The 24,646-nt window shown below is 45.6% G+C and overlaps 1 protein-coding gene across 3 annotated transcripts in view; it reads right to left on the bottom strand.

Moving 5' to 3' along the window:
* Positions 1-19,954, bottom strand: part of LOC147608764 (putative protein S-acyltransferase 22) — a 38,088-nt gene extending 18,134 nt beyond the window's left edge. Inside the window, exons 1-2 of one of the 3 annotated variants that reach the window (XM_086788144.1) lie at positions 19,454-19,954; positions 19,107-19,220 (exon numbers count right to left, since the gene is read on the bottom strand). In XM_086788144.1, the coding sequence (XP_086644270.1) occupies positions 19,107-19,220; positions 19,454-19,495 (156 nt within the window). In that variant the 5' untranslated portion in view covers positions 19,496-19,954. Of the gene's footprint in view, positions 1-19,093; positions 19,221-19,453 lie in introns of all 3 variants that reach the window. The other 2 variants (XM_086788146.1, XM_086788145.1) reach the window with 2 other exon arrangements.
* Between the last annotated feature and the right edge of the window lie 4,692 nt (positions 19,955-24,646).

Here is a 24,646-nt window from a genome sequence, read left to right as displayed (position 1 = left end):
TGTGATGGTGCTAAGCCTGCCACTGGTGATCAACGAAGAGTAAAAGGCTGAGTACTAAGAGGGCAAATGTGACAACAATGTTATGGCCATATCCTCTGACGATATCTCTTTCCCTGCCTGGAGAACTTCCTGTTGAAGAGCCTGCAGCTTGTTGATGTGCTCCCACATCGTCGACGATTTTGCAGGATTCATCACCCCCATCTGAACTTCCAAGGAGATTCTCTTCATGGGTGATACCCTCTTGTAGAGAGAAGCCAAATGCTGCCAAATACCTCTGGCCAGTGTCATATGCTTTATATGATTGATTACTTGTGGTGTGCAATTGAGGAAGATGAAAGAAGGGACTCTGGTATTGACACGATACCAAAACTGTGCCTGTGCCTCCCGTTCCTTCCGAATAGAGGGTAACTCCCCTTCCTCTAACTCCGGCGGTGGAACCCCAACAACAATGAAATCAGCCAAGTCATCAGACTCCAAAACAGATTCCATCATTACCTTCCATATGCCGTAGTTGTTGCCGTCCAACTGATGGTCCACTAGGAACGTGGGGAGTGTCGGGATCTTCACGTGCTTCTCAGCCATCTCAAGCAAATCTACTATTGTGGGGGTGTAACTGAAAAGGGAGGGTGGGTGGGAAAAAATGAAGAACTAAACCTGCAAGTGGCTGTCCAGCAACACGGCCCGCCTTTCGCTTGCTTCTCCTCTTCCCGTACGGCCCAAAACAGTCCTCCAATTAGCACTACTAACAGCCCCCCTCTTGCTCACACAGTTCCCAAGATCTTCCAAGAGCCTAGAGCTCTGATACCATGTCAGAATATGTAGCGAAGATGAAGACAAGATCTGAAAACACCAAGAGCAAGTGCATAGCAGAAAAACGCAGAACTGAGAGAGAGAGAGAGAGAGAGAGAGAGAGAGAGAGAGAGAAGCATATAACTCTGCTATATACACAAGAAAATCCCGGAATACAATGTGTACTGTGTGGGGGGCAAGGGGCCATTTTCTATGGCCCCAGGCAGCCAGTCGGCCTACTGAAAAACAGCCGACAGCAAGCAATGTTGCCCACGACCTGCTATGGTGCAGTCGGCTAGCACATAAGCAGTCGGCCGAGTGCTCGACAGCAATCAAGAGAAAATCCACTAGTCGGCCACGTACACAGAGGTAGCCGACAGCCCTCCCACACCCAAAATGAAATGGGAAAAATAGGGAAAAATATGGGAAGTGGGGAAAAATGAGAAAACACCTAAATCGGGCGGACATACCCACAACAGAGGCCCTGGTGTAAATATACAGACAGGAGATGACTACTAACAGATACCTCCTCTGAATGGTATCCCACAATTCTTTTGCAATTTCCTCATCATTATCGTCAAATTGACAAGCAATAGAGGGTTTTATGTTGAAGAAGACAAAGGCATGAGCCCTTGCATCTTTGTCAGCCCAGGCATCAATCTCAGCCTGAGAAGAAGTAGCATCGCAAGAGGCATTAGTACCAGAAACAATACCCCATAGCCGATGATATCAAAGAAGAGTCTTCATCTGTAGTACCCAATCAAGATAATTGGTTCCATCTAAGATGGATTCCTTCGGAAGTTGAGAAATGGATGAAGAGATGATAGTCGGTGTAGAAGCCATGGAATCCTCCTGTTGATTTTACAACGGAAAGGCTGCAAGTAGGTACCCAGGGGTGGCCCACTCCTCCCTAGATGCTAGGTGAGGTGAAAGAAAGATGTAGAATTGTACTCCTATCGAAGATCAAGGCACACGGGTGAAGACGAGAGCCGACCCGTTGCGCGATGAAGTAAGGGAGGGAGAGGCTAATGGAGCAAGTGTACGATGCTACCACTAGTCCACAGTAGACAGGAAAAAATTAGGAGAGGAGAGGGAGGGCTGGGAAAAAAAAGCGCAGCAAAGTGCTACTATAGTAGAAACGCTGATTTGTACGATGACATATATCTCCAAAAACGCAAGTGCTGCCAAGGAAGCAAAGGAATAAAAACAAAGGCTCAAAACTCTTCTTGCTAATATGTAGAAACACAGGAGCTCTAATACCATGTGACAATATGTGCATGTGAAGCGGAAGCAAATAGAAATCACACAAGAGAGAGTAGACAGCCACAAGAGAGATCCAATACTTGAGCTAGAGACTGAAATATTTAATGTATTGAATGAATGTTGAATGAAATATGAAGGCACAATGGGAATGCTTATATACATCTCATGTAGAGCAATCGGCCAGTAGCATTGGAAAACAAATGTACATGACTGATATAAATGCCTAAAATAGGCTATAAAAATAATGGAAAAATAGAGGGAAAATCCCTTAAAATATCATATAAATATATGGATAAAAAGGGGATAAAATGAAGTAAAAGAGAGCTGGAGATGACATGTCCAACACACCAGGCAGTCCTTCAAGGGCCGATGACATGAGTGTGCACGACATGTTCCAAACGATAATGTGAGCAATCACAGACCAAAGCATCAAGTTGGAAGAGCAAAAGGCGCAGATCTTGGCTGTAACTATTTGGTCCCCCATGCTCTTCACATGATAGAACTCATGCCCGGACACATGGACAGGATGATGGACACATGGAATCAGGATTCCTAAAGTTGGAATTGGAAAAAAAAACACCCGTCTTGGCCAAAAATCAAGAGAAAGCAAAAGTCAAACTTTGTTGATCAAAAAGCTAAGGGCACCATTGGAAAGAGGGCATCGAACTTAATCAAAAAGCTAAAAGCTGCTTTTACAAAAAGCTGCTCTTGGCAGAGTAGCAAGGAACGCCGTTTCCCCCCATGGGGAACGGTGGAACGTGTTCCCCCATGGCAATCTTGGACAAAACGGGCGGAACGTTTGCAAGGGGAACGTTTGACGTGGAACAGCTGGTGGAACGAAAAGGAACAAGGGGAAATGCCGTTGTGGAACGACTGGCTGTCGTTCCCACCCCACGTGGCTGAAAGCGACCTTTGGTCGAATTTTTTATAATAAAAAAATTAGATAATCGTACGCCCGCCTCTGTCTGCCCACAACGCGTACCTGCCTGCCCATGACTATCGCCTCACTGCCGCCCACGTACCTGATCGGTGCTCGCTGCTGTCGCCTCAAGCCTCGTGTGACGTGTAGCTTACCTACTGCAGCCTGCAGGCCGAGTCGTGTAGCACTGTACCAGCCACGTGTAGCACACCTCATCGTGATTGTTGACAGTGCTGACTCCTGGAGTCACCAACACCACTGACGACCTTGCTTATCATATTAAAATTTAAAACTCCTCTCTTTCTCTCTCTTCTCTCTCTCTTTTTCTCAGTTTGAAACCTTATAAAATAGGCAAAAAAAGACTCATTTCTCTCACGCTCTCTCTCTCAAGTCTCAAGGATAGCTTTGAAAGGCTGATCAGTTTGTTGCCCGAATTTGAAAAAATCATGGCGTCTGCAGGCTCAAAGCGATCGGCTTCGAATGCAACTTGGTGAGACGAGGTTGAAAGGCTATAACACTCTTCACCTAAGGGAGGTGCAACACGATGGAAATGTAAGCAATGTAACAAAGAGAAGTCAAGAGGAGCAAACCGTGTGAGAGCACATCTATGCCATGTAAACAATGAAAAAGCGCAAGTGAACAAATGCCCAGAAACAACACCTGAAATGCGTAGAGAGCTTTTGGCAAAGTACCAAAGTGAAGAGGTGAAAGCATGTGCACGAAAGAAACTAGCCATTGATACATCTGACTTCACTAGACATGGGAAAGATGTAAGCATGGGAGATGGACAGCAGTATGGGAGACTTGAGAGCTTTGCATTTTCCCAGGATTCGCAGCCTATGGGTGCAAGCTCTGGCAAGCAGCAAACCTTGGAAGCAGCTTGGGATCCCCGCAAGAAAGAGAGAGTGGATGCAGCTGTTGCTAGGTTCTTTTATCATGATCATGTAGCATTCAATGTTGCCAAGTCCCCATATTTTATTGAAATGGTCCAAGAGATTGCAGAGTATGGCCCAACATACAAGCCTCCTTCGTATGAGACAATACGCACCACCTTGTTGCAAAAGGAGAAAGCTGCAATTGAATGTGCTTTAGAATCTGTGCATGAAAGTTGGGCACAAAGAATGGTGTCACTTATTGCAAATGGCTGGAGTGACACTCGAAAGAGGTCCATTCATGGTATGGTTGCTTATTCTCGAGGAAGAATGCAATTCATTTCCTCACATGATGCTTCTAGGACAGGAAAAATTGCAGATCATCTTGTGGAAGAGTGGGCCCAAGGTATTGAGAAAGTTGGCCCACAAAATCAGCCGCCATTTGCAGCACCCCGTTGCACATCAGCACTGCCCTGCTTCTTCTACACCTCTTGTGTGCCTGCGCTGACCAAAGAAGAAGCGCCGCCGCCTGTTTTGCCCACTAATCGATTGCTCCGCCTACCCAATCAACTCAGCCACCCTCTATAGCCGTTAGCAGACACCGCTAGCAAACGCCAACACCACCACTTATCTACCTTACCCAAAGCGCCGCTTCTGCCCAGCAACATCGTCGCCGCCCTGTGCGCTGCATCCACCAACAGTACCACCTACAGCACTTCTCTGCGTATCGTGGCCGCCTCTATACAACAACAGCGCCGCCCTATTTAGGCTGCCTTCTCTGTCTACAAATGTCGCCTTGCATCCAACACTGAATTCGCCTCTCTCGACGCCATCTGCACTGTCTAGTTAAACAAGCAGCGCTTGTCATATAGTAGCACCTGTGCCCTTCAGAAGTTTTGCTGCTACCAGTTCTCCTAAACCTCTACATAGAAGGGGAATACTTTGTGAAGACATATTCTCACTATCTTGGTGTGAAGTCTCTTGGATTGTTTTTGTCCGGATTGAGAACAAAGAACCTTGTGGATATTGATACTAGCCCAGAGTAAGTCTCTTGTGGGTCATCCTCGTGGTGTGCTCGACAGCGGAAGTATTCGTAATTAAGTATCTTGTCACACAAGTCTCACACCACCTTCTGTATCATGAGTTTCACGAGTTTAGCAATCCACTTTTATGACTTCAAACTTTAAGAGATTTAGAGAGAGAGAGAGAGAGAGAGAGAGAGAAACTGTACACCGTATGGGGTCCCGAATTACCCACTGAAGGGCCCCCTATCCCGCTACCAGAATAGTATTTGCTTTATTACTTTGAAGAGAATGACTTTGGACTGATGATAAGCCAAACGCGAGATCTCGGAGGACCAAGAGTCAGGCTGAACTGTACACGGCTATAGAAGCACCAATAATGACCAATTCTTTCCAATGAAATGAGGGAAGGCTGCAAATCTGAGGCTGAGATATGGACTGTTTGGGACTGTTCTAGGCTATGTATGAATGCTGAAAATGAATGAATGCATGCGGGTTACCTTCACCGAAGTGCTGTAGCAAAGCGATGATGATATGGATGCTGAAAACTGGTTCTATGCAGAAAAAGCAAGGTCTTCTGATGGGCTGAATGCTGTGAACTGTTGTGTTTTGTTGATGGAAGCTTAATGCTCATGCGTTGATGCTCCTAGATGCTGTAGGATGAAACGCTGGCTGAAAATGCTGAAGGCTGAAGTGATATAGGGGCTGAATGGTCAATCGTTGATGCTCCTTATGCTGAAGGCTCCAACGCTTGATGGCTGAATTATGAGATGATTGAAATGGTGCAAAAGCAAACCTATTTATATGCTCAAAAGTGCTGGTCGGTTGGCTGTGAAGCTGGCCGACTGTAGCATGTTTGCTACACAACTTGTTCATCATGAATAATGGTATTAAATGCTGAAATAATGCTGGAAAAGATGGGAAAAATGCCACATAAATGCTAATAAATATCCTAAAAATACCAAATGATATTTTAAAGCTTCTGCAATATACTATGTGATCTACGTGCATATGGGATGAATAATATGCAATATGCAGAATGCTTTCTAATGCACACCCTAAGGTTTCTACTGACTCTACATACATGAATGATTCTCTCCAAGTGGGTTAAGGGACTTGACTGACTCACTCACTCACTATGGCTGAGAAATGACCTACGTAGCTCGTGCCTGACATATCCTGGACGGAGGATTACAATGGGGTCACGGCGTACGACAAATATCATCCTAAAGGGTTCTAATACTCTACAATGTTGCACTGATGATGATCCATCTTGTCACCATGCACTACAATGCAAAGTGCATGTGACAGATAGCTTGTGCCCCGACATCGACTCGGCCCGATCTCGACATCGACACTTTTGTTTGATATTGTATTCATTTGTGTATTGGTCCTAGCTTGGAAAAGCCCGTGGATTGTTCCTAGAATAAATTCCTGAAGAGAGGCGCAGGGCCTGTTCCCCGCTCAATGTGGTGTACTGTGTGAAACCCCTAGTCCCATCTCTCTCTCCCCTCTCCCAGTATGGTACAGGATGGAGCTAGCTAGGGTGCATATCATGATTGTATACTCCATGCATATAGCTTTGCATTCTCCTAGTAGTAGAGCTCCTTCACCTCCCCCACTCATTGTACTTATTGCACACCCAGATTCAGCTTTTTTAGTTCAGTACTTTTTCATTTTGTTGGGATAACAAAGGATACCCCACACAAGGTACACTGATTTGTCTCATAGGCCGAGTTCGGTCTTTTGGAAGACGTTAATAAAATCTTTCTTTCTTTCTTTCTTTCTCTCTCTCTCTATCTTTATCTCTCATACACGTGGTTGCATCTGTCACATTGCACACTCCATTGGGCTTACATTGGCCCTGGAAGAAAGAATCTGTTTTCCGGTCCCTTTTTCTTCGTCTCCTCCTCTCTCTCCTTCTCTATCCCGATAGCAAATCCTCTTCCTGACAATCCTTTTGAAGGGTTACCACTGCAGCCGAGTTCAACACTCGCATTGCAGATGAGAGCATTGGAGATTCGATTGATGGAAGACCATGCGGCAGCATCCCATGCTGCTTCACAAGAAGACGCCAGGCGACACGTGGAGTACGAAAGATTTCTTGCGACGTTAGACACAAGAGTGACACCAGCTTCTTCCTCTAGTCATCCTCTCGAGAGGATGACTAAAGGAAGAACTTTAGTAGGTATAATGGTAAACTCAACCCCACGACCCTTTATTCCTGGTTGCATCAATTTGAAGCTTATTTTGCTACTTTAAGAAAAAGGGATACTAACAAAGTGATCTTGGCTAGTTGGTATTTAGAAGATGAGGCCATTCCATGGTGGACCCAATGGGCTCATGCAGCAACCATAATTTTGGGAATTCAATGGTTTCAATGGTTTCACAAGTTCCAGCCAGACATTGATTAGGACAGTGACACTTTTCGGATTACCCGGAATGTGTCGAAAGCCCCAGTAACCATTAAGTGTGAGCCAAGGATCCCGAACTTTCCTCTCATAAGCCACTTGCACGCTAAACAAGAAATACGAAAAGGCACACATTGTGCAATGATTTCTATGGAGACTGCCTAGACAATGGCCAATGCTTCCGAGAAGTACCAAGATCATCACAAGTTCCAGAAGATTTTTCTTCTGGACAATCTCCCTCCCCAGCTCCCCCCATCTAGACCTAAGAACAATAAGATAGACCCCCTCCCAGGCTCGGATCCCCCGAGCAAGTTTCCATACCTCCTGTCCAAGGCAATGGAATTGGAGTTGGACCGCCAACTCCAAGTGCTATTGCAATCTAGCTTCATACGTGCTACTATGTCGCCATTTGTAGCCCCGATCTTGTTCGTCAAGAAAAAGGATTGTTCTTTCCGATTGTGTGTCGATTATTGTGCACTCAATAAGCTGACTATCAAGGGCAAGTTCCTGATGCCTCGAATAGATTACATTCTCGAGAGGCTGAATGGGGCCAAGGTGTTCTCAAAATTGGATCTGAAGAGTGGGTACCACCAAGTTAGGAGCTCCCTTTCTAACAAACGTCACAGTGTTACATAGGAGTGAACACATTTCGCCTCATTCTTGACCAATAGTATTGCCTTTCTAGCTTCTCCAAAGTCGAATTCATGCCCTTGTAACCACCATGGGTTCACGGAGAAGAGCTGCCCTGAACAACTTCATGACATAAGGACGGCCTTTGTAGAAAACCCAACCACCTCGTATCAAAAAGTGGCATGGTTCTTTGGCATCCAATGCCTGTTTCCACTCTGTACTGAATTTCTCGGAATCCACGTACGTGTGCTTCATGTCATCTAGCCCTATATCAACAAGATCTAGTCTAGTGTTATAAATCAAAGTCATTGTTTCCTTCTTGCTTAAAGTATCGGCCACTAGGTTGGCCTTTCTTGAAAGGTACTCGATCATGCCACCAAATTGCTGGAAAATTTGGCTCCAGCAGTGCTAACAATCGCTCCACTGTGCACTTGGCATGGTTTGAATCTAGCGCAATGCCTGATGCTCAGTGCGAACCTCAAACTCTGACCCCTAAAGGAAATGCTTCCAATGTTGTGAGTACATTGGTGCCCCTTTTATGGGCTGAAAGTACAACCTCTTCTTTGACCTTATTAAATGAGGTGTGACATCATTGCTTACCTCAAGGGAAGATTCCTAGGCTAAGAGATTGTTCCCACACTTACTCCAATTTCCCAATAAACCCCCCTTCGAAGTGAAGGAGTGGTGAGACCCTTACGCAAAAAAGTTTCATCACCTACTCTGCTTTCCAGTCCCCCCCTCGACTGATTCACCACTCAACACCTCGTGTTGTGGTAACAAAATCCCAAGTAAAGCTAGGCAAAGTATAGCAACTAATCTTTGTCACCCCCCCCCCTTTACTCCTGGCTAGGGTTTAGAAAATTTCAGAGTTTAGAATATACAAAATAAAGCAAAATATACACATTTTGGGGGACGACCCGAGCAAAGGACCCTTATTGACTCAAACACACACAGCTAAAACATAAAAATGTGGAAGTTGTAGGGACTTCCTATGCATGATGTTTGCCGGCGTAGATCCTCTTCCAGCGGCGACGCTAAGCAGTGGACAGTTGGCTCGTCATTTTAGCCCTGAGTGCCAAGGCAGCGCACCCAAGGGACTCTCAATGTGTTGGTGGAGGCTTCATTTTGATAAAAGAGGCATTAGATTAAAGAAGCCCTAAAATCTGTCAACTACAGTGACTTAAACTGAGTGCCAATGCTTCAATTTCTCAGAAAGCCCCAAATGTGAGAGTATGCAGGTACCCTTAATTAGCCAATTTTGGCTTCAATTTTGAAAACCCCCAAATTAGGTATTTGAAGGGCCCTTAACGGTACAATAAACCCCCAAATATTATGACAGTTGTACCATCTAATTAGACATATTTAAAAAATTTTAGGAAAGCCCCAAAATGCTGCAAACCCTAATTTCTCACAGAGTACAATCAACAAGCTGATGATGTCACCATTTGGTCTCTTCACCAGTCTTGACCAGTGTTTCACACACTAAGTGGAACCAAGGTGTGAATGGGGATTTTCCACAGAAGAAAACTCGAGCATTAACTGGCAAAGTTTGGCCTGAAAGATGGCTTCTAAGCAGAAGCAACGTGGGGTTTTTATCAATAAAGTGACTTAGAAGCAACGTGGGGTTTTTATCAATACAGTGACTTATAATGTTTATAAGTCAGTGTGTTCACACATCATTAAAGACAAGCTGGATATATTATTATTTTGGGCATGGACAGGTGGACAAAAGGAGGCGCCTATTTGAAACTTGGCCACCAAGTTAGGGAAAAGCATAAAACTAGTATTTTGCGCACATCAGCTACTTTTGGCAGAAAAAAGAAAAGCACATCAAATATAGCTGGTCGATTTTATTAAAAGGGGGGTGGGGCTTCTCTTTTGGAGCATGTGCATCCATCCTCAACCGATTGGAGTCTCTCTCTCTCTTTTGTGCAGGCTGTACAGTAGGGGTTCCCCTCTCTCTCTCTCTCTCAACTGGCTGCCACAGAGGTTACTAATACAGCGGTTGCGAGTGTCTCTCCCTGCAGGTTGCTCTCCACGCTGAAAGGGCAGCAGCTGTTTGTTCTTCTCTCTCTCACTTTAGTGCTGGCCGTACAACAGTCAGTGCTGGCTGTACTCAGCAGCCACACGTGTGGTTATTTTTCCAAGTGTTCCTTCACTCTCAAAGTCCTAGCCTTGTCATGGGCAGATTTGGGGCTGTTTTGGAGGAATCTGGTACAGTTTTGAGAGCTCTATGTTAGAAGTCATCTCCTGTCTATTTGTATACACCAGGGCCTCTGTTGTGGGTGTGCCCGCCCGTATATCATTTTTCCACACTCCCCGTATTTTTTCCCTATTTTTCCCATTTTTTCCTAGTGGTTTGAGGGCTGCCAGGTGATGCCAGGAGCACCCCATTGCTGGCCGACTGGATCTACATCAGTCGTGGGCTTTAGGAGTGCTGGCCGACTTGTTTTGCTCAGGCGTAGGCATCAGATTGCTGGCCGACTGCTTTTTCAGCAGTCGTGGTATTTTACTCAGTCGTGGGCACCATCTGTAGCTGGCCGACTGCCCACATGGAGTTGTATATATTGCCCCTCAGCCCCCACCACTTTCTCATTCAGTTTTTCGGGATCTTGTGTATAGAGAAGAGTTTACACACCTATCTCTCTGTGTTTCTTGTGCTGATAATTTTCTGCAGTCTACTTGCTCTTGTCTACCCAAGTTTGGTTGTCATCTCCGCTGCATATTCTGACATGGTATCAGAGCCCTAGGCTCTAGGAGATCTTGGGCGTTTTTCTGAGCAAGAGGGGGAGCAACAGGTTGCTGATCGGTGGACTGTTTCGGGCTGAACGGGAAGAGAAGGTGCAAGAGGAAGGCCGGCAAAGGGGCTGGACAGCCACTTGCATATTTTCTGATTTTCAGATTTTTCCCAGCCACCCACCCTTTCAGGTTACTCTCCGAGATGGCAGATTTACTAGCGATGGCTGAGAAGCACGTGAAGATTCCGACTCTCCCCACGTTCCCAGTGGATCGTCAGTTGGACGGGTCCAGTTACGGCATCTGGAAGGTCATGATGGAGTCAGTTCTGGAGTCATATGACCTTGCTGATTTTATTATCATAGGGGTGCCACGGCCGGAAGCTGAGGAAGGGGAGTTCTTATCGACGAGGAAGGACCGCGAGGCACAGGCACACATGTGGGACCGTGTCAACACCAGGGTCCGGTTGTTTATATTCCTCAATTGCACACCACAGGTGATCAACCATGTGAAGCACATGACGCTGGCGAGAGGCATATGGGAGCACTTGGCTTCTTTGTACAACAGGGTGTCACCCATGAAGCGGATATCCTTGGAAGTGCAGATGCGGGTTATGAACCCTACAAAGTCCTCGACGATGCGGGAACACATTAACAAGCTGCAGGCCCTTCAGCAGGAAGTCCTTCAAGCTGGGAAAGAGATATCATCCGAAGATATGGCCATCACGTTACTTTCCCACTTGCCTGGTCAGTATTCCGCTTTCTATTCCTCGTTGATCACGAGTGGCAGGCTCAGCACCATTACCTGGGAGGAGCTTGTGCCAATGGTCTTGGACCAGGAGGAACGTTTCACGAACCCTCCTCACGGTGGAGGTTCGGAGGCCTTAACTGGCCAACGGTCGAAAGGCCGTAATACCAACAAGGGCAAAGGGAAGGCTTCACCGGAGAAGTCTTCTGAGAAGAAGCCTGATCCAGAACGAGAGAAGCTGAAGGCCGAAAGATCATGTAATAAAGGCCACTACTGGAGGAAGTGCCGTAAGCGGACAGGGAAGAGTGCTGATTCCTCAACCTCAGCTGCGAAGACTCCGGCATTTGTGCCCTTGGAGATGGTGGACTCCGATGCTTCATCATCTTCGAGCGAGGAGGCAGTTGGCTTCACCGCAAAGGATACCCGGGAATGGATTCTCGATAGTGGTGCTTCCAGGCACATGACTCCATCCCGTGACTTCTTCCTGGATCTGAAACGGCAGTCCGGTCGTATCTTTATTGGCGATAACTCCACTATTCCGATTCATAGTGAGGGCCGGATGGAGATTATTCCCGACGGCAAGGGGGGCAAGCATGCTTCCCGTGTTCTTTATGTCCCTGCTCTGGGTTTTCATCTTCTGTCAGTGCATGAGGTATGCAAGACTGGCTTTCGGGTGGAATTTGAGGAGCATTCAGTTGCTCTAAGGGACCGTGCGACAGGCAAAGTTGTTTGGGAAGGCGGTGTGGAGAATGGCATCTACAAGCTCTCTGCACTCTCCTCATTGACAGGCTCTCAGGTCGGAGATTTGTGGCACTTTCGTTTTGGCCACTTAAATGTGGATGCTTTGCGGCGCGCCTTCCGGGACCAGATGGTGGTTGGCTTGCCAGATGTTGGTAATAGGCAAGGACGCTGCAGTTCTTGCATACGTGGTAAGCAGCACAAGGAATCCTTTCCGAAGCAGGCTTCCAGGCGGGCTTCGAAACCTTTGGAGTTGATTCACACTGACTTGTGTTGACCACAGCAGATACCATCCTTGGGAGGATCTCTCTACTTCATGCTGCTTGTTGATGATTGTACCAGATTCACGTGGGTCTACTTTCTTTCCCAGAAGGACCAGGCTTTTGCTCGGTTCAAGGATTGGCACGTGATGGTGGAGAAAGAGTCTGGATTCCAGGTCAAGACTCTCAGGGCTGACAAAGGAGGTGAATTCTCCTCGACTGTATTTTTCCGGGTTTGTGCAGATCATGGCATCAAGAGGGAATTGGCCAATACCGGATCGCCTTCGGAGAATGCAGTTGTTGAACGTAAGAACAGGACTGTGGTGGAGATGGCGAGGACCATGCTGGAGCATCGTGATCTTCCTCGTCCACTTTGGGGTGAGGCTGTGGCAACAGCTGTCCATACCATTAACCGCTCTCCGACGACTTCTGTACCCCATATGACTCCATTTGAGGCATATTTTGGCAGGAAACCGGATGTCTCGCACTTCCGTGTCTTTGGGAGTGACGCGTATGTACATATTCCGAAGAAGCAGAGGGGGAAGCTTGACTCCAAGTCCCGCAAGCTGGTATTTGTGGGGTATAACTCTCTTTCCAAGGGATACAGGTTGTATGATCCAGAGAGGAACGAGATTGTTGTCAACTGGGATGTGGTCTTTGACGAGCATGTTCCAGCATCCACTGTCGAGGAGCCGCCACTTCTTGGAGATCCAGAGGAGTCTGATGATGATTCCCAGTCTACCACTCCAGTTGATCCACCTCAGTCATCACAGGAGGTTGAGCCCGCAACTGGAGTTGAGCCCCCGCGACCACAGGAGGCTCCACGATCTGTTCGAGTACCTAGGTGGTTGTTAGACACCCTTCGGAAGTCAGGTGTCACGGAGCTACCCTCCGAGTGGACCACAGAGGACGGCCCTCGAAGATCACATCGAGTCCGAGATAAAAGCAACACGGCGGAGCTTCTTCAGGTGAACTATGCTCTGATGTCTCGTATCATGCGGGATAAAGAGCCCACTTCCGTAAAGGAAGCCCTTTCACAGGATACTTGGAGGGAAGCCATGCAGGTGGAACTTGATGCCATCGAGAAGAACAACACTTGGGAGTTGGTACCGAGGCCGTCGAAGCGGTCAGTCATTGGTGTAAAATGGGTCTTTAAGACCAAGTACGCGTCTGATGGGTCGGTGGACAAACACAAAGCCGGGCTCGTGGCTAAGGGTTATGCTCAGCGGCCAGGCATCGACTACGACGATACCTTTGCACCGACAGCGCGGATGACCACGATTCGGACCGTTCTAGCCCTTGCTTCTTCTCAGAGGTGGCCCGTGTACCAGATGGATGTAAAATCGGCGTTCCTTAATGGTGACCTGCAGGAGGAGGTGTACGTTGAGCAGCATCCAGGCTTTATTGTTCCAAGATCGGAAGGGATGGTTTACATGTTACGTAAGGCCTTGTATGGTCTTAAGCAGGCTCCCAGGGCTTGGAATCAGAAGATTGATTCCTTCTTTATTCGGACTGGATTTCAGAGATCGGTTGCAGATCCGAACCTGTATCTCTTTCGGGAACGCGGCATGGTCACACTTATCATCCTTTATGTGGATGACCTCATTCTCACCAGCGGTCATGTGGAGCACATTGGAGTGACGAAGGCTGCCTTGTCAAAGGAGTTTGAGATGACCGACTTAGGCTTACTCCACTTCTTCTTGGGATTGGAGATCTGGCAGACCCAGAGGGGGTTTTTCGTCTCTCAGCAGCGGTATGTTCATGAGTTGCTTGAGGCCTTTGGGATGGAGAACTGCAAGCCTATTACTTCGCCGATGGACCCGAACACAAAGTTACCCGTTACAGATCCTTGTGAGCCAGTTGATGCCTCGCAGTACCGGAAGTTGGTTGGTTCATTGATCTGGTTGCTGAACACCAGATTGGACTTGAGCTTCTCCGTGGGGCTCTTGAGCTCTTTTATGCAGACGCCATTGAAGACTCATTGGGACGCAGGATTGCGGATCTTGCGGTATCTGCAGAGTACGAAGGATCTGGGACTCTTTTACACAGGGGGGAATGGAGTCAAGCTCCAAGGTTGGAGTGACTCAGATTGGGGAGGAGATCCAGACACGAGGAGATCTACTTCAGGATACACTTTTACCCTCGGCTCAGGAGCAGTTTCTTGGAGCAGCAAGAAGCAGCCAACTATTGCCCTTTCTTCGAGACAGAGGCAGAGTATCGAGCTGCTTGTGGTGCTGCTTGTGAGGTTGTATGGCTGCGGAGGCTGCTAGGCGAGATGGGGTTTCCACAGAGGGAGCCCACAGTCATCCAGTGTGATAACCAGAGTTGTATAGCTATTGCTTGGAATCCGGTTTTCCATGCCCGGACCAAGCATATAGAGATACAGTATCACTTTGTACGTGAGAAGATCTTGGCGGGTGACATCTTGCTACTTTATTGTTCGACGGAGGACAATGCGGCGGACCTCTTCACGAAGTCTCTACCTCAGGCTACGCTCAAGCGGCACTCCAGCTCCCTGGGGTTGGTTTCACAGCCAGGAGCTGAGAGGGGGTGTTAGAAGTCATCTCCTGTCTATTTGTATACACCAGGGCCTCTGTTGTGGGTGTGCCCGCCCGTATATCATTTTTCCACATTCCCCGTATTTTTTCCCTATTTTTCCCATTTTTTCCTAGTGGTTGGAGGGCTGCCAGGTGATGCCAGGAGATGCCAGGAGCACCCCATTGCTGGCCCACTGGATCTACATCAGTCGTGGGCTTTAGGAGTGCTGGCCGACTTGTTTCAGCAGTCGTGGTATTTTACTCAGTCGTGGGCACCATCTGTAGCTGGCCGACTGCCCACATGGAGTTGTATATATTGCCCCTCAGCCCCCACCACTTTCTCATTCAGTTTTTCGGGATCTTGTGTATAGAGAAGAGTTTACACACCTCTCTCTCTGTGTTTCTTGTGCTGATTATTTTCTGCAGTCTACTTGCTCTTGTCTACCCAAGTTTGGTTGTCATCTCCGCTGCATATTTTGACACTCTACTGGGGCTGATTTGAGGCTCTGTTTTGGGGCTGTTTTGATGCGGAGTTCGGGGCTGTTTTTGGCTCCGTACCAGGCTATTTTTATGGACTGTTTATGAGCTGATTCATGGAACTGTTTTGAGACAGTTTTCGGATGGCTTTTGGTGCTGTGTTTTTATCTTGGCACTGGATGGATATCTAGGCAAGAGATTTGCTGATGCTTTGTACAAAATCCGGTGTTGTTTGCACCCGCACCTTGGTTTACTGTAAAAGCTTCTCTCTAAATAAAGAAGTTCCTACGGGGGGCCAGCCGTTCTGGCTCAATGTGGTGTTATTATTCTATTTATTGTTCTTCCGCTGTGTTTTCATGCTCTGTGTCTGGTTTTTAAGTGTTGGTCTATTGTTCTGGGTCCCCGATTCCGGTGACATATGATGTTGATGTTTGTGTCCTTATGTGGAGGATCATGTCTATGGTGCTATCCTTTTTGCGAGCTGTATATCTGGTGAGTTGCGCATATGAATGCTAACGTAGCTTCGTAACCTTTCAAGTTGTCGCCGATGGCGTTGATGTGTGTAAGGTTGAGATGCGGCAGGCAAAAGCGACCGTGCGGGGACGAAGCTACCGATGACTTCAAGCCTTTTAATTTAGTAAGGCTTTAATAAGGTTAAGGCTTAAAGACCACACGTGGAAGCCGGGTGGCAAACTTGGTGGTGAGCGCAGTACGACGGCCAACATCAGGCACGACAAGGCACAAAAGTGAAAAGCGAATACAAAAAAAGTGGAACGAGGAGATCGGGCTAGCAAACGCAGCTGGGGCTGACGAAGAGGCAGCATGCAGATCAGCACCAAGATGATCAAGGCTGAGCAAATGGATTGGGGCAAAGACCAAGCTCTAATACCAATGTTGGATTAGCGGCTATGGAGGTTTCTATACAACAACAGTCATCACTATGATGCTGATGGAGATATGGAGAGAGAGAGAGAGAGAGAGAGAGAGAGAGAGAGAGAGAGTATACACGCCTAAGATTGCGCACAAAGTACACTGTTGATTAATTGATTTGTGAGTACATTGGTGCCCCTTTTATGGGCTGAAAGTACAACCTCTTCTTTGACCTTATTAAATGAGTGTGACATCTCTGCTTACCTCAAGAGAAGATTCCTAGGCTAAGAGACTATTCCCACACTTAACTCCGATTTCCCTACATTCACCTAAATTTTGATTTTCATTCATCCTTGAAGAAAAGAACTTTTGCTTAAGGAATACATTCGAGTTGTTATCTTGTTGCCGAATAAGTCCCCACCCCTTTTGGGCCAGTGCAACCTCATTCCACACACTGGCATCCAGAGTCATCTCGGTATTCTTGTTGCTGCTCCTCTACAACATGGAGGCATCCAGAAGCAACATGGCAGTCCATGAGTTTACTGGGGTAAACTTCCCTACGTGGTGGCAGACCAAGATCCAACTCCTCTTGATGCAAGGAGGAGTATGGCACATCGTCAAGGGAACAGAGAAGAAACCCGCTCCGCAGATACTCAAAAAATCTTAATAGGGCAAGACAAGAATGACAAAGCAATAGCCTTGATTGGTTTGAGACTTGCTGATGACAACCTCGTCCACCATGTGGGCTTCGACAAAACAGCTCAAGAGATATGGGAGAAACTCCCTGGACCGCCCAGTCCGCTGCTCTGCCCGGTCCGGCCGGCGGTGCAAGCGGGGAAAGTCCGCTCACGGGCAGAGCTGGCCGCAGAAGGTGGTGATGTTGGGAGCCCGGCCGGCGGTGAGAGTGGGGAGAGTCCGCCCACAGGCGGCGATGGCCAGCAATGGGTGGTGCTGTTGGCAGAGCCTTCACATGGGACGAGCGGCAGTGTGCTCACAGAGGCAAGTCAAAATGCAGATCCACAGCATGGCAGAGCGGGAAAAGAAATGCAACTGCCCTCCACTCTGAGTCTTGGGCGTGGGTTTGGATGGTGAGTAATCACAATCCGTCATGGGGCGAAGCCTCGCTAGATAGTCACGAATGCTACCCTCCATGTGGAATCACTCTAGCCGGTCCCTGGGGTAAGCGTACTTTGGGCTCCATCTGTCACAGTGTAGGTATCTGTGGAATGGGGGGAGGGGTACTACCATCAAGACATGAAGAAATACGAAGAGAAGCACCTCCACGCTAGAGGACACCAACTCCCCACCCTAATCCTTGTGGCTGGAGCCACACCACACAACTCCATCAATGCTAGTGACCAAAAATGAGTGAGAGCATGTTAATCCACAGGTCCTGCAAATGGCTCTACCATCTTCCCATGGATGGCAGTAGACACGGACTCCAGGCTCCATACCGTCCCCGGAGCTGCGCTCAGGGGAAAAAGAAGATCATCGCTCTACTCTCTGGGGTAGAAGGCTTGGAGTGATGTAGAACCTCACAGATGCAGATGGAAGCCACCATCTCCTCAAAAACACCGGCTTCCCAACAAAAAGACATTGAAAGAAACTACATCCACGGGCTGCCCCAAGACTCAAGGGGGGCCACCTGACAACTCTAGGAGGAGAGCACACACCAGAGAGGCAACAATGGTCATCTCGACAGGCTAAATAAAATGGTGAATCTCTCTAGATTGGGCGTGGTCGGTGGACAGCAGGCATGCTTAGGAAAGGCAGATGGGGGGGTAAAGAGGGGGATCTGACAAGGCAGAGGGGGGTGGAATCACCGGAGCCCACGGGGGGGGGGGGGGCATGCAAGGGCAGGGAGATAAGGATGGGCACGTGAGGGGAGTGAGGGGGCGACAGCTGAGGGGCCACGTCCACCGGGGGTGCGGCAGAGCCAAAAGAAACCCGAGGTATCTGAACATCAGGAAGAGGATCATGACAAGGTAAGGTCACCAGAAAGGGGGGACTGCTGGTACCCAACACATTGCAAGGGGTGGCCCATCACCATCCAAAGGCTGCTGAGATAAACGTTCAAAACGGTTCTTTGACAAACCTCTATCCTCCTCTTCCTTATCAAACAGGGCTCCTACCTCACCTAGACTACTTTGTACATGGCCTCAGTAGTCATGACACATGCACCACCTTCTGCATGTGACGCGCTGGGCTTGCGCATTTGGCGCTTTGTCTGGTCTGCAGCAACATGCTGGTCATGGTCTAGATGGCTACTCATGCCGCAATTCCTTGACTGAGAGTATTCCAACTGCCAGTCTTATTTTTTCTGTCATGAACGCAGCTCTCTTTCCGTTTGTCTACCCTAATCCCGCGGTTGCCTGCCCAGCCTTGCCATGCAAAGAGCTCACATGGTAGAAAGCGACAACCATGCCACAAGCTTCAAGGTCGAAGTGGATGCATGCACAAAATCCAAGGTAGAAGTGGAGGCATGTCACGTCAGTTCCAATCCTCGGCAATGCAGAGCTCACAATTCCCAGCCTCATGATTTGCTCCTACTCAATCCTCTGACATCTTGCCTCTTTCTTCAAAATTTAGATGCTCTACCATCTCACCGAGTCAAATAGGCTTTGTCACACATTCTGCTCCACTTTCTTCCAGCAATACACATTCAGAGCACATCCCATCTATGCCTTTGCACTAGCAAGGAGTGTTAATCTAAAAGGCTCTTTAAACAGGTGCGATGTATAATTTTGGCCATATCAGCAGTGACAGATCTTCTATTTTACACATCACATTTTGCAAACATATGAGAGAGTCAGAAATCAAACCAGATGAGCATACCGTGGGGGTGTACAGAGCAAGAACAACAATTTCTACAATCATGGATCCAACAAACGGTATGAAGAACACGCAGAAGGCAAGCACCAGGGCAAAGAAAACGGTAATAGCAACCACCTGGAAGCCATGATAGGATGTAACGGCATTAGCTTATGGCAAAACCTTACTTCTTCTACAATAGTGTTGTAGGTTTAAGAATTCCATTCAAATTCAAGGTGAAGAGAACAACATGTTGTCAGATACATCTGAGCAAGTAAAGGTTCACAAAAGTTCCACAGAAAGGCCAAAAAATAGCTTGGATGCAGAATCCATGGCAATTTAAAAAATGTGAAAAGGTGAAGGCAAAGTACCTGGAGAGGATGGTAGGGCGGCTGCCAACCATGCTTCCGCATGCTGCCTATATTCCTTTAAAGAGCAGGTTCCCTTGACTCCTTCTTCTTCTTCTGCTTCTGCTAGGAAGGTCTCCCTGTGTATGGCTTTTTTCAGAAATGCAAATGCCTGCTGATAAAGATGAGGTTAGGGCTTTCTGATGATGAACGCGACCCTTTGTGAAGCAGTTTATAGATGGTGAGCTTCTTGGTAGAGATGGAACTGCTCTGCATGTCTCCGATTCTAGCAAAAATGGGCATAGGCATACAATTGATTGAAGGTGCAATTTGATCATTGCAACAACACAGGGGCCCTTCTTGGATGGAAATCTGTCATCTGGTCGCCATTGCTTGCAGATAAGTACTATAGCACTTTTCGTACAAGAGCCAGACCCAAACTGCTGGTGGGATTGCCTAAATCAGGATGTGGGGCAAAACAAAGCTTTTGTTGTTTAGTCCCTTAACCATAATAATAACACAATTAACTATAATGGAGGTTAATCCCTTGTAATAATATCACACTTAAGTGAGAGAGAGAGAGAGAGAGAGGGGGGGTAAAAGTGTGACCATATATTCAAAATTCACTATACATACTAGTAGGCTACTTGTTCTCCCACTAATTATAATGGTGTTGATTAACATTGTTTAAGCAACTCGAGCTACCACTAATCCCTTGGCTAACTGATTCTGAGTAGTCTTATTGAGATCAAAGGCAAATTGTGCAAAAGTCTCCAATGTCGATTTTGATTTACCAACCACTTGTTTCATAGCTTTAATTTGAGTTGCATAGCCCTATATGATTCAAAAATACCCAATTCCATTGTTAAATGTATTTGCTTTGCTTTCCAATCCTCTCTTTTTCTCCTTTTCATAAGAAACTCTTTTAAATATAATTTTTTTAAAGCCTTGGCTAAGCTCCCTCATTGGTAATCATACAATATATAATATTTGATACCACCTTGTTAGGTAAGTAGATGGAATAAGAGTGCCTATGTTCATCATTTGGTACACTAGTGCCGCTCACTTTTACATGCTCCAAATCTCACTTTATGACCCAAATGTGATAAGAGTGCCTATCCTATGTTCATCATTTGGTACACTAGTGTCTCTCACTTTTACATGCTCCAAAACTTGCTTCATGACACAAATTTCATATCTATGTCTTATGTGGAGCAAACTACTCTTCATTTATAATTGATTTATGGCAACAAAGCCATTAATAATATGGACCTTCTTTGTAAGCTTGGGTTTACACAAACATTCACAAGGACGATGGTGTCGATTGATTCTTCGTATTTTATGATGCAAAACTATGGACAGTGTTCTTATTTGAATTAAAGGATTCTTAATGGAGACTTATGTTCTCAAGTTTGCCGTCAAAAGATAAAAAGTTATTTTCTTATGTTAGGATTAGCTTGGATTTATTCAAAAGAGAAGTTTAACATTATAGAAATAAATAGTCTAAAGTGTGTGATCAACTTGCCGTCCATGGGCATAATGGACCATTTGTCTCTTTCTTTTGAACTTGTTGACCAAAGCATACTTTATTAACACTAGTAGAGAAATGTAAGGCTTTATCAATGAGGAGTAGAGAAAGCTATTAACACTAGTAGCTACCCACCATCATTGAGTAGCTTTATTAACACTAGTAGCTACCCACCATCATTGAGTAACTTTATTAACACTAGTAGCTACCCACCATCATTGAGTAGCTTTTGGAAATCCAAACAACTCTCTCTCTCTCTCTCTCTCTCTCTCTCTCTCTCTCTCTCTCTCTCTCTCTCTCTCTCTCTCTCTCTCTCTCTCTCTCTCTCTTTGAGATTTGGAGGTCCCTTCTTTTAAATAATGGTTCCTTTCTTCCACAAAAGTGCAAGCATATAAAGGCAAGGAAAGGATAAATAAAATATATAACAAGTGGCTTGACTTCATGCTTTTTTGCATCTCTTTGGCTTTTTCTCCTTGAATTCTTTTCTTCTTTTTCATTTCGGCACGAGATAAAAATGACAGCACACACCACAGTAAAGATTTAAGATTTCAAAATTATGTCAAGAAGCTAAAAAATATGGATTTATCTTGTAAGTAGAAGCCTAAGCTCAAAAAAATAGGTTTATCTTACAAGTAAAAGCCTGAGCTGATTTATCTTGCAAGTAAAAGCCTCAGCTCAATAATATAGAAAAATAATCCTTTCACCTCCCATAGATAGGCATCTCTCTCTCTCTCTCTCTCTCTCTCTCTCTCTCTCTCTCTCTCTCTCTCTCTCTCTCTCTCTCTCTCTCTCTCTCTCTCTCTCTCATGCGCATATCGCAGGTCGAGCCTTCGTTAGCATGTGGAAAAAAACAAATAGGTGCATTCCAAAATAAAGTGCAACAAGGAGGAGAGGGAGGTGAAGGAGAGAAGTTGCACAGTTGTTATACCCCATTCTAGCCCCTCCTAGAACTAGACTCATTCACAGTAAGACAAGAATGGAATGCAACTTGTAATAGGGAGCTTATATTTCCCCTAAGCTTGAGTCTCTTTTGAAGCCAACAAGCCCAACTAGTATATTTAGAGTGCCAATATATAACACTTATTTGCTCTCATGTGTAGTGGAGAGCAAATGTTAACCCAAAATGGGGTTAACATCCCCTCCTACATGATGATCTTGTCCTCATCAAGAGTTTGTCTACGTTTGAAAGTTGAATCACCAAGAGCGTGGTTGCACTGATTCCTATGCTCTATAACCAATGAAGGGTTCATCTGAAGTATGTCAATGCTACGCCTCAAACCTTACGTCGATCATATCTTCAAAAGTATGGTACATATACATAGGCAAGAAGTAGTGTAACCGTCGATGATGGTAGTAATTACTCTCAATTTTAGACCTATGTCCTATGTCAATCAAGTAATTCCATGATCAGCTTCATGAATATATATATAGCCACAATAATTAGATCGTGTATGATGCTTTAATGGAGAAGAAGCATGCATTACCGTATTGGAGCTATATGCATGCTGGAAAAATGGAAAGTTGTGGAAAAGTGTGAATCCTTCTACTTCTCACCACCAAACGGTAAAGATATTTACTTGCATTTTATCATCATGTAGCATGAATCTATCCTTATACCTTTTAGGTCATGCATGCACATCCTTGTGCAGCCATGGTCTTCAGTTTTCAGAAAGTACTTATCCTTGCATGGACACCCTTGTATGGTCTTAACTTTTGCAGGAAATATTAGCACACAATGAGGATGGAGTGTACACATCCTAGCATTCATTACATGGAATGCACACATGAGAAGTCATACCACCATGAAACCTTGAGCAATTAGCTTCAAGAGAGATTGTATATTCAAAAGTTGGTAAATGAACATGTCCATGGGCTTGTATACTTGACCCCCTTCCACACTACACTTAGTAATGTCCCTTTTACACTTGTCCATGGCCTTTGGCCCATACCATTATTTACATGGTATTAATAACTTTGTTACAAACCAACCCTTCCCATTGGTTTCGAGGACGAAACCATAAAAAATCAGTTCATGAAATGGAATGTAACTCCAATGACCATGTAGACTATATGTAGCAAATAATGGCGTTGATGTACATGGCTCCAAATCTATGTGTAAGAACATAATGCCTTCCATACAACAAGAATTGCATAATATGCTCTCAAATTATTTCCAAGATGACCCCAAAGTCAATGTATAGTCCCTATGAAAGGTTCCTTGCATGAAAGCTCAAATCTTCCACTTATGGGACCCCAAAAAACTGTCGTAAGAGTAAATTCCAGTAATCAAGTAGCTTACATTTAGCAATCAAGTAGCTTCCATTTAGCAACCATATTGCTCATGATATATGTCCAAAATCCCTTCAAACCTTTCCACCATAAAATCAGGCTAGCAAAAAGACTCCTCAAGAGGTAATCCATACGATGCTTCCACAAATTCCTCGTAGTTTTCTTGGACATAAGTAGTTACCAAGGAACCTCACATTGATCATATAGCCTTTGGGATCAAATGGAAATTTGGCATCATCATCATAAAAAATGTAGCCTCTGGAATCAAATGGATACCCTCCATGTGTACAATGCTCCCATAAACTAAATATGTAACTACTTGGATCCATTACATATCCAAATGGATCCATGCTTACATCCTCTATTATAATGCCACCCACGTCGAAGGGAAAACTCAAAAGCCCATCCTTATGACCATAGTAATTATCCTCATCAACATTCGTAATATCATCAACAATGTTATGAACATCCATATTAACCGCATCAATGACATGATCCACGTAATGCTTAACGTCAAGACTACTCTGATGATCCCCATATACATAAGCATCATTCAATACTTCATGATCATCATGTACATAAGCATCATCCAATGCTTCATTATGACATGATCCACATAATTCTCAACATCAAGACCACTATCATGATGATCCCTATATACATAAACATCATCCAATGCTTTATAATCATCATGTACATAAGCATCATCCAATGCTTCATACTCATTATATGAATGTTGTCCAAATCCATGAAATGCCTCCATATCACCAAGTATATGTTCAATTTCCACCTCTCAGTATGTATCTCACATTGATGTTGTATGGTACACATTTGTATGGCTCCCATTACGAGGAGAAGCTATTGGTGCATATACCTTTTAGTGGGAACCCTAGCTTACATGCTAGGAGGGGTCATAGTTGTGACCGTTGATGGTTAGGAGATGATAAGGGGTAAAGAATATTCCTTAAAATATTCTCTTGATACTAATTTCATCATTAGTGGATGGCAGTCGATTGGGACGTGTTATGAATATGCAGGCGGTGAGCCGCGTCAATGCAGCATAGCCACCCATGTTGGACGCGTCCACCACCGCACTACCTATAGCACTATAAATAGACATAGTTGGGCACAAGCAAAGGCATCAATGCTTTTAAGCATATATTCCATATACTCTCAGTACGCCCTCCATACAGAGCCAGTCTAGATCGCCATCTAAGCTCTACACTAGAGCGCACGCTAGTGTACTTTCTCTTGCTATATCTTTTTCTGCTATGCCATATTCTTACAAGTAACATCTCCAAGAGTGTAAATAGATGAAGAAAATAAACTCTTTTCTTTGTGATCCACAAGATGAATCCATGGATGTTTCAAAAGATACACATGACAATCCAATAAGGATC

This window comes from Cibotium barometz, chromosome 52 (assembly GCF_041138505.1).
Source record: "Cibotium barometz isolate CiBa-2024 chromosome 52, ASM4113850v1, whole genome shotgun sequence".
Taxonomy (NCBI): Eukaryota; Viridiplantae; Streptophyta; class Polypodiopsida; order Cyatheales; family Cibotiaceae; genus Cibotium; species Cibotium barometz.
The sequence above is the reverse complement of the archived record's forward strand: the minus strand, read 5'-3'. Positions and strand labels throughout refer to the sequence as shown.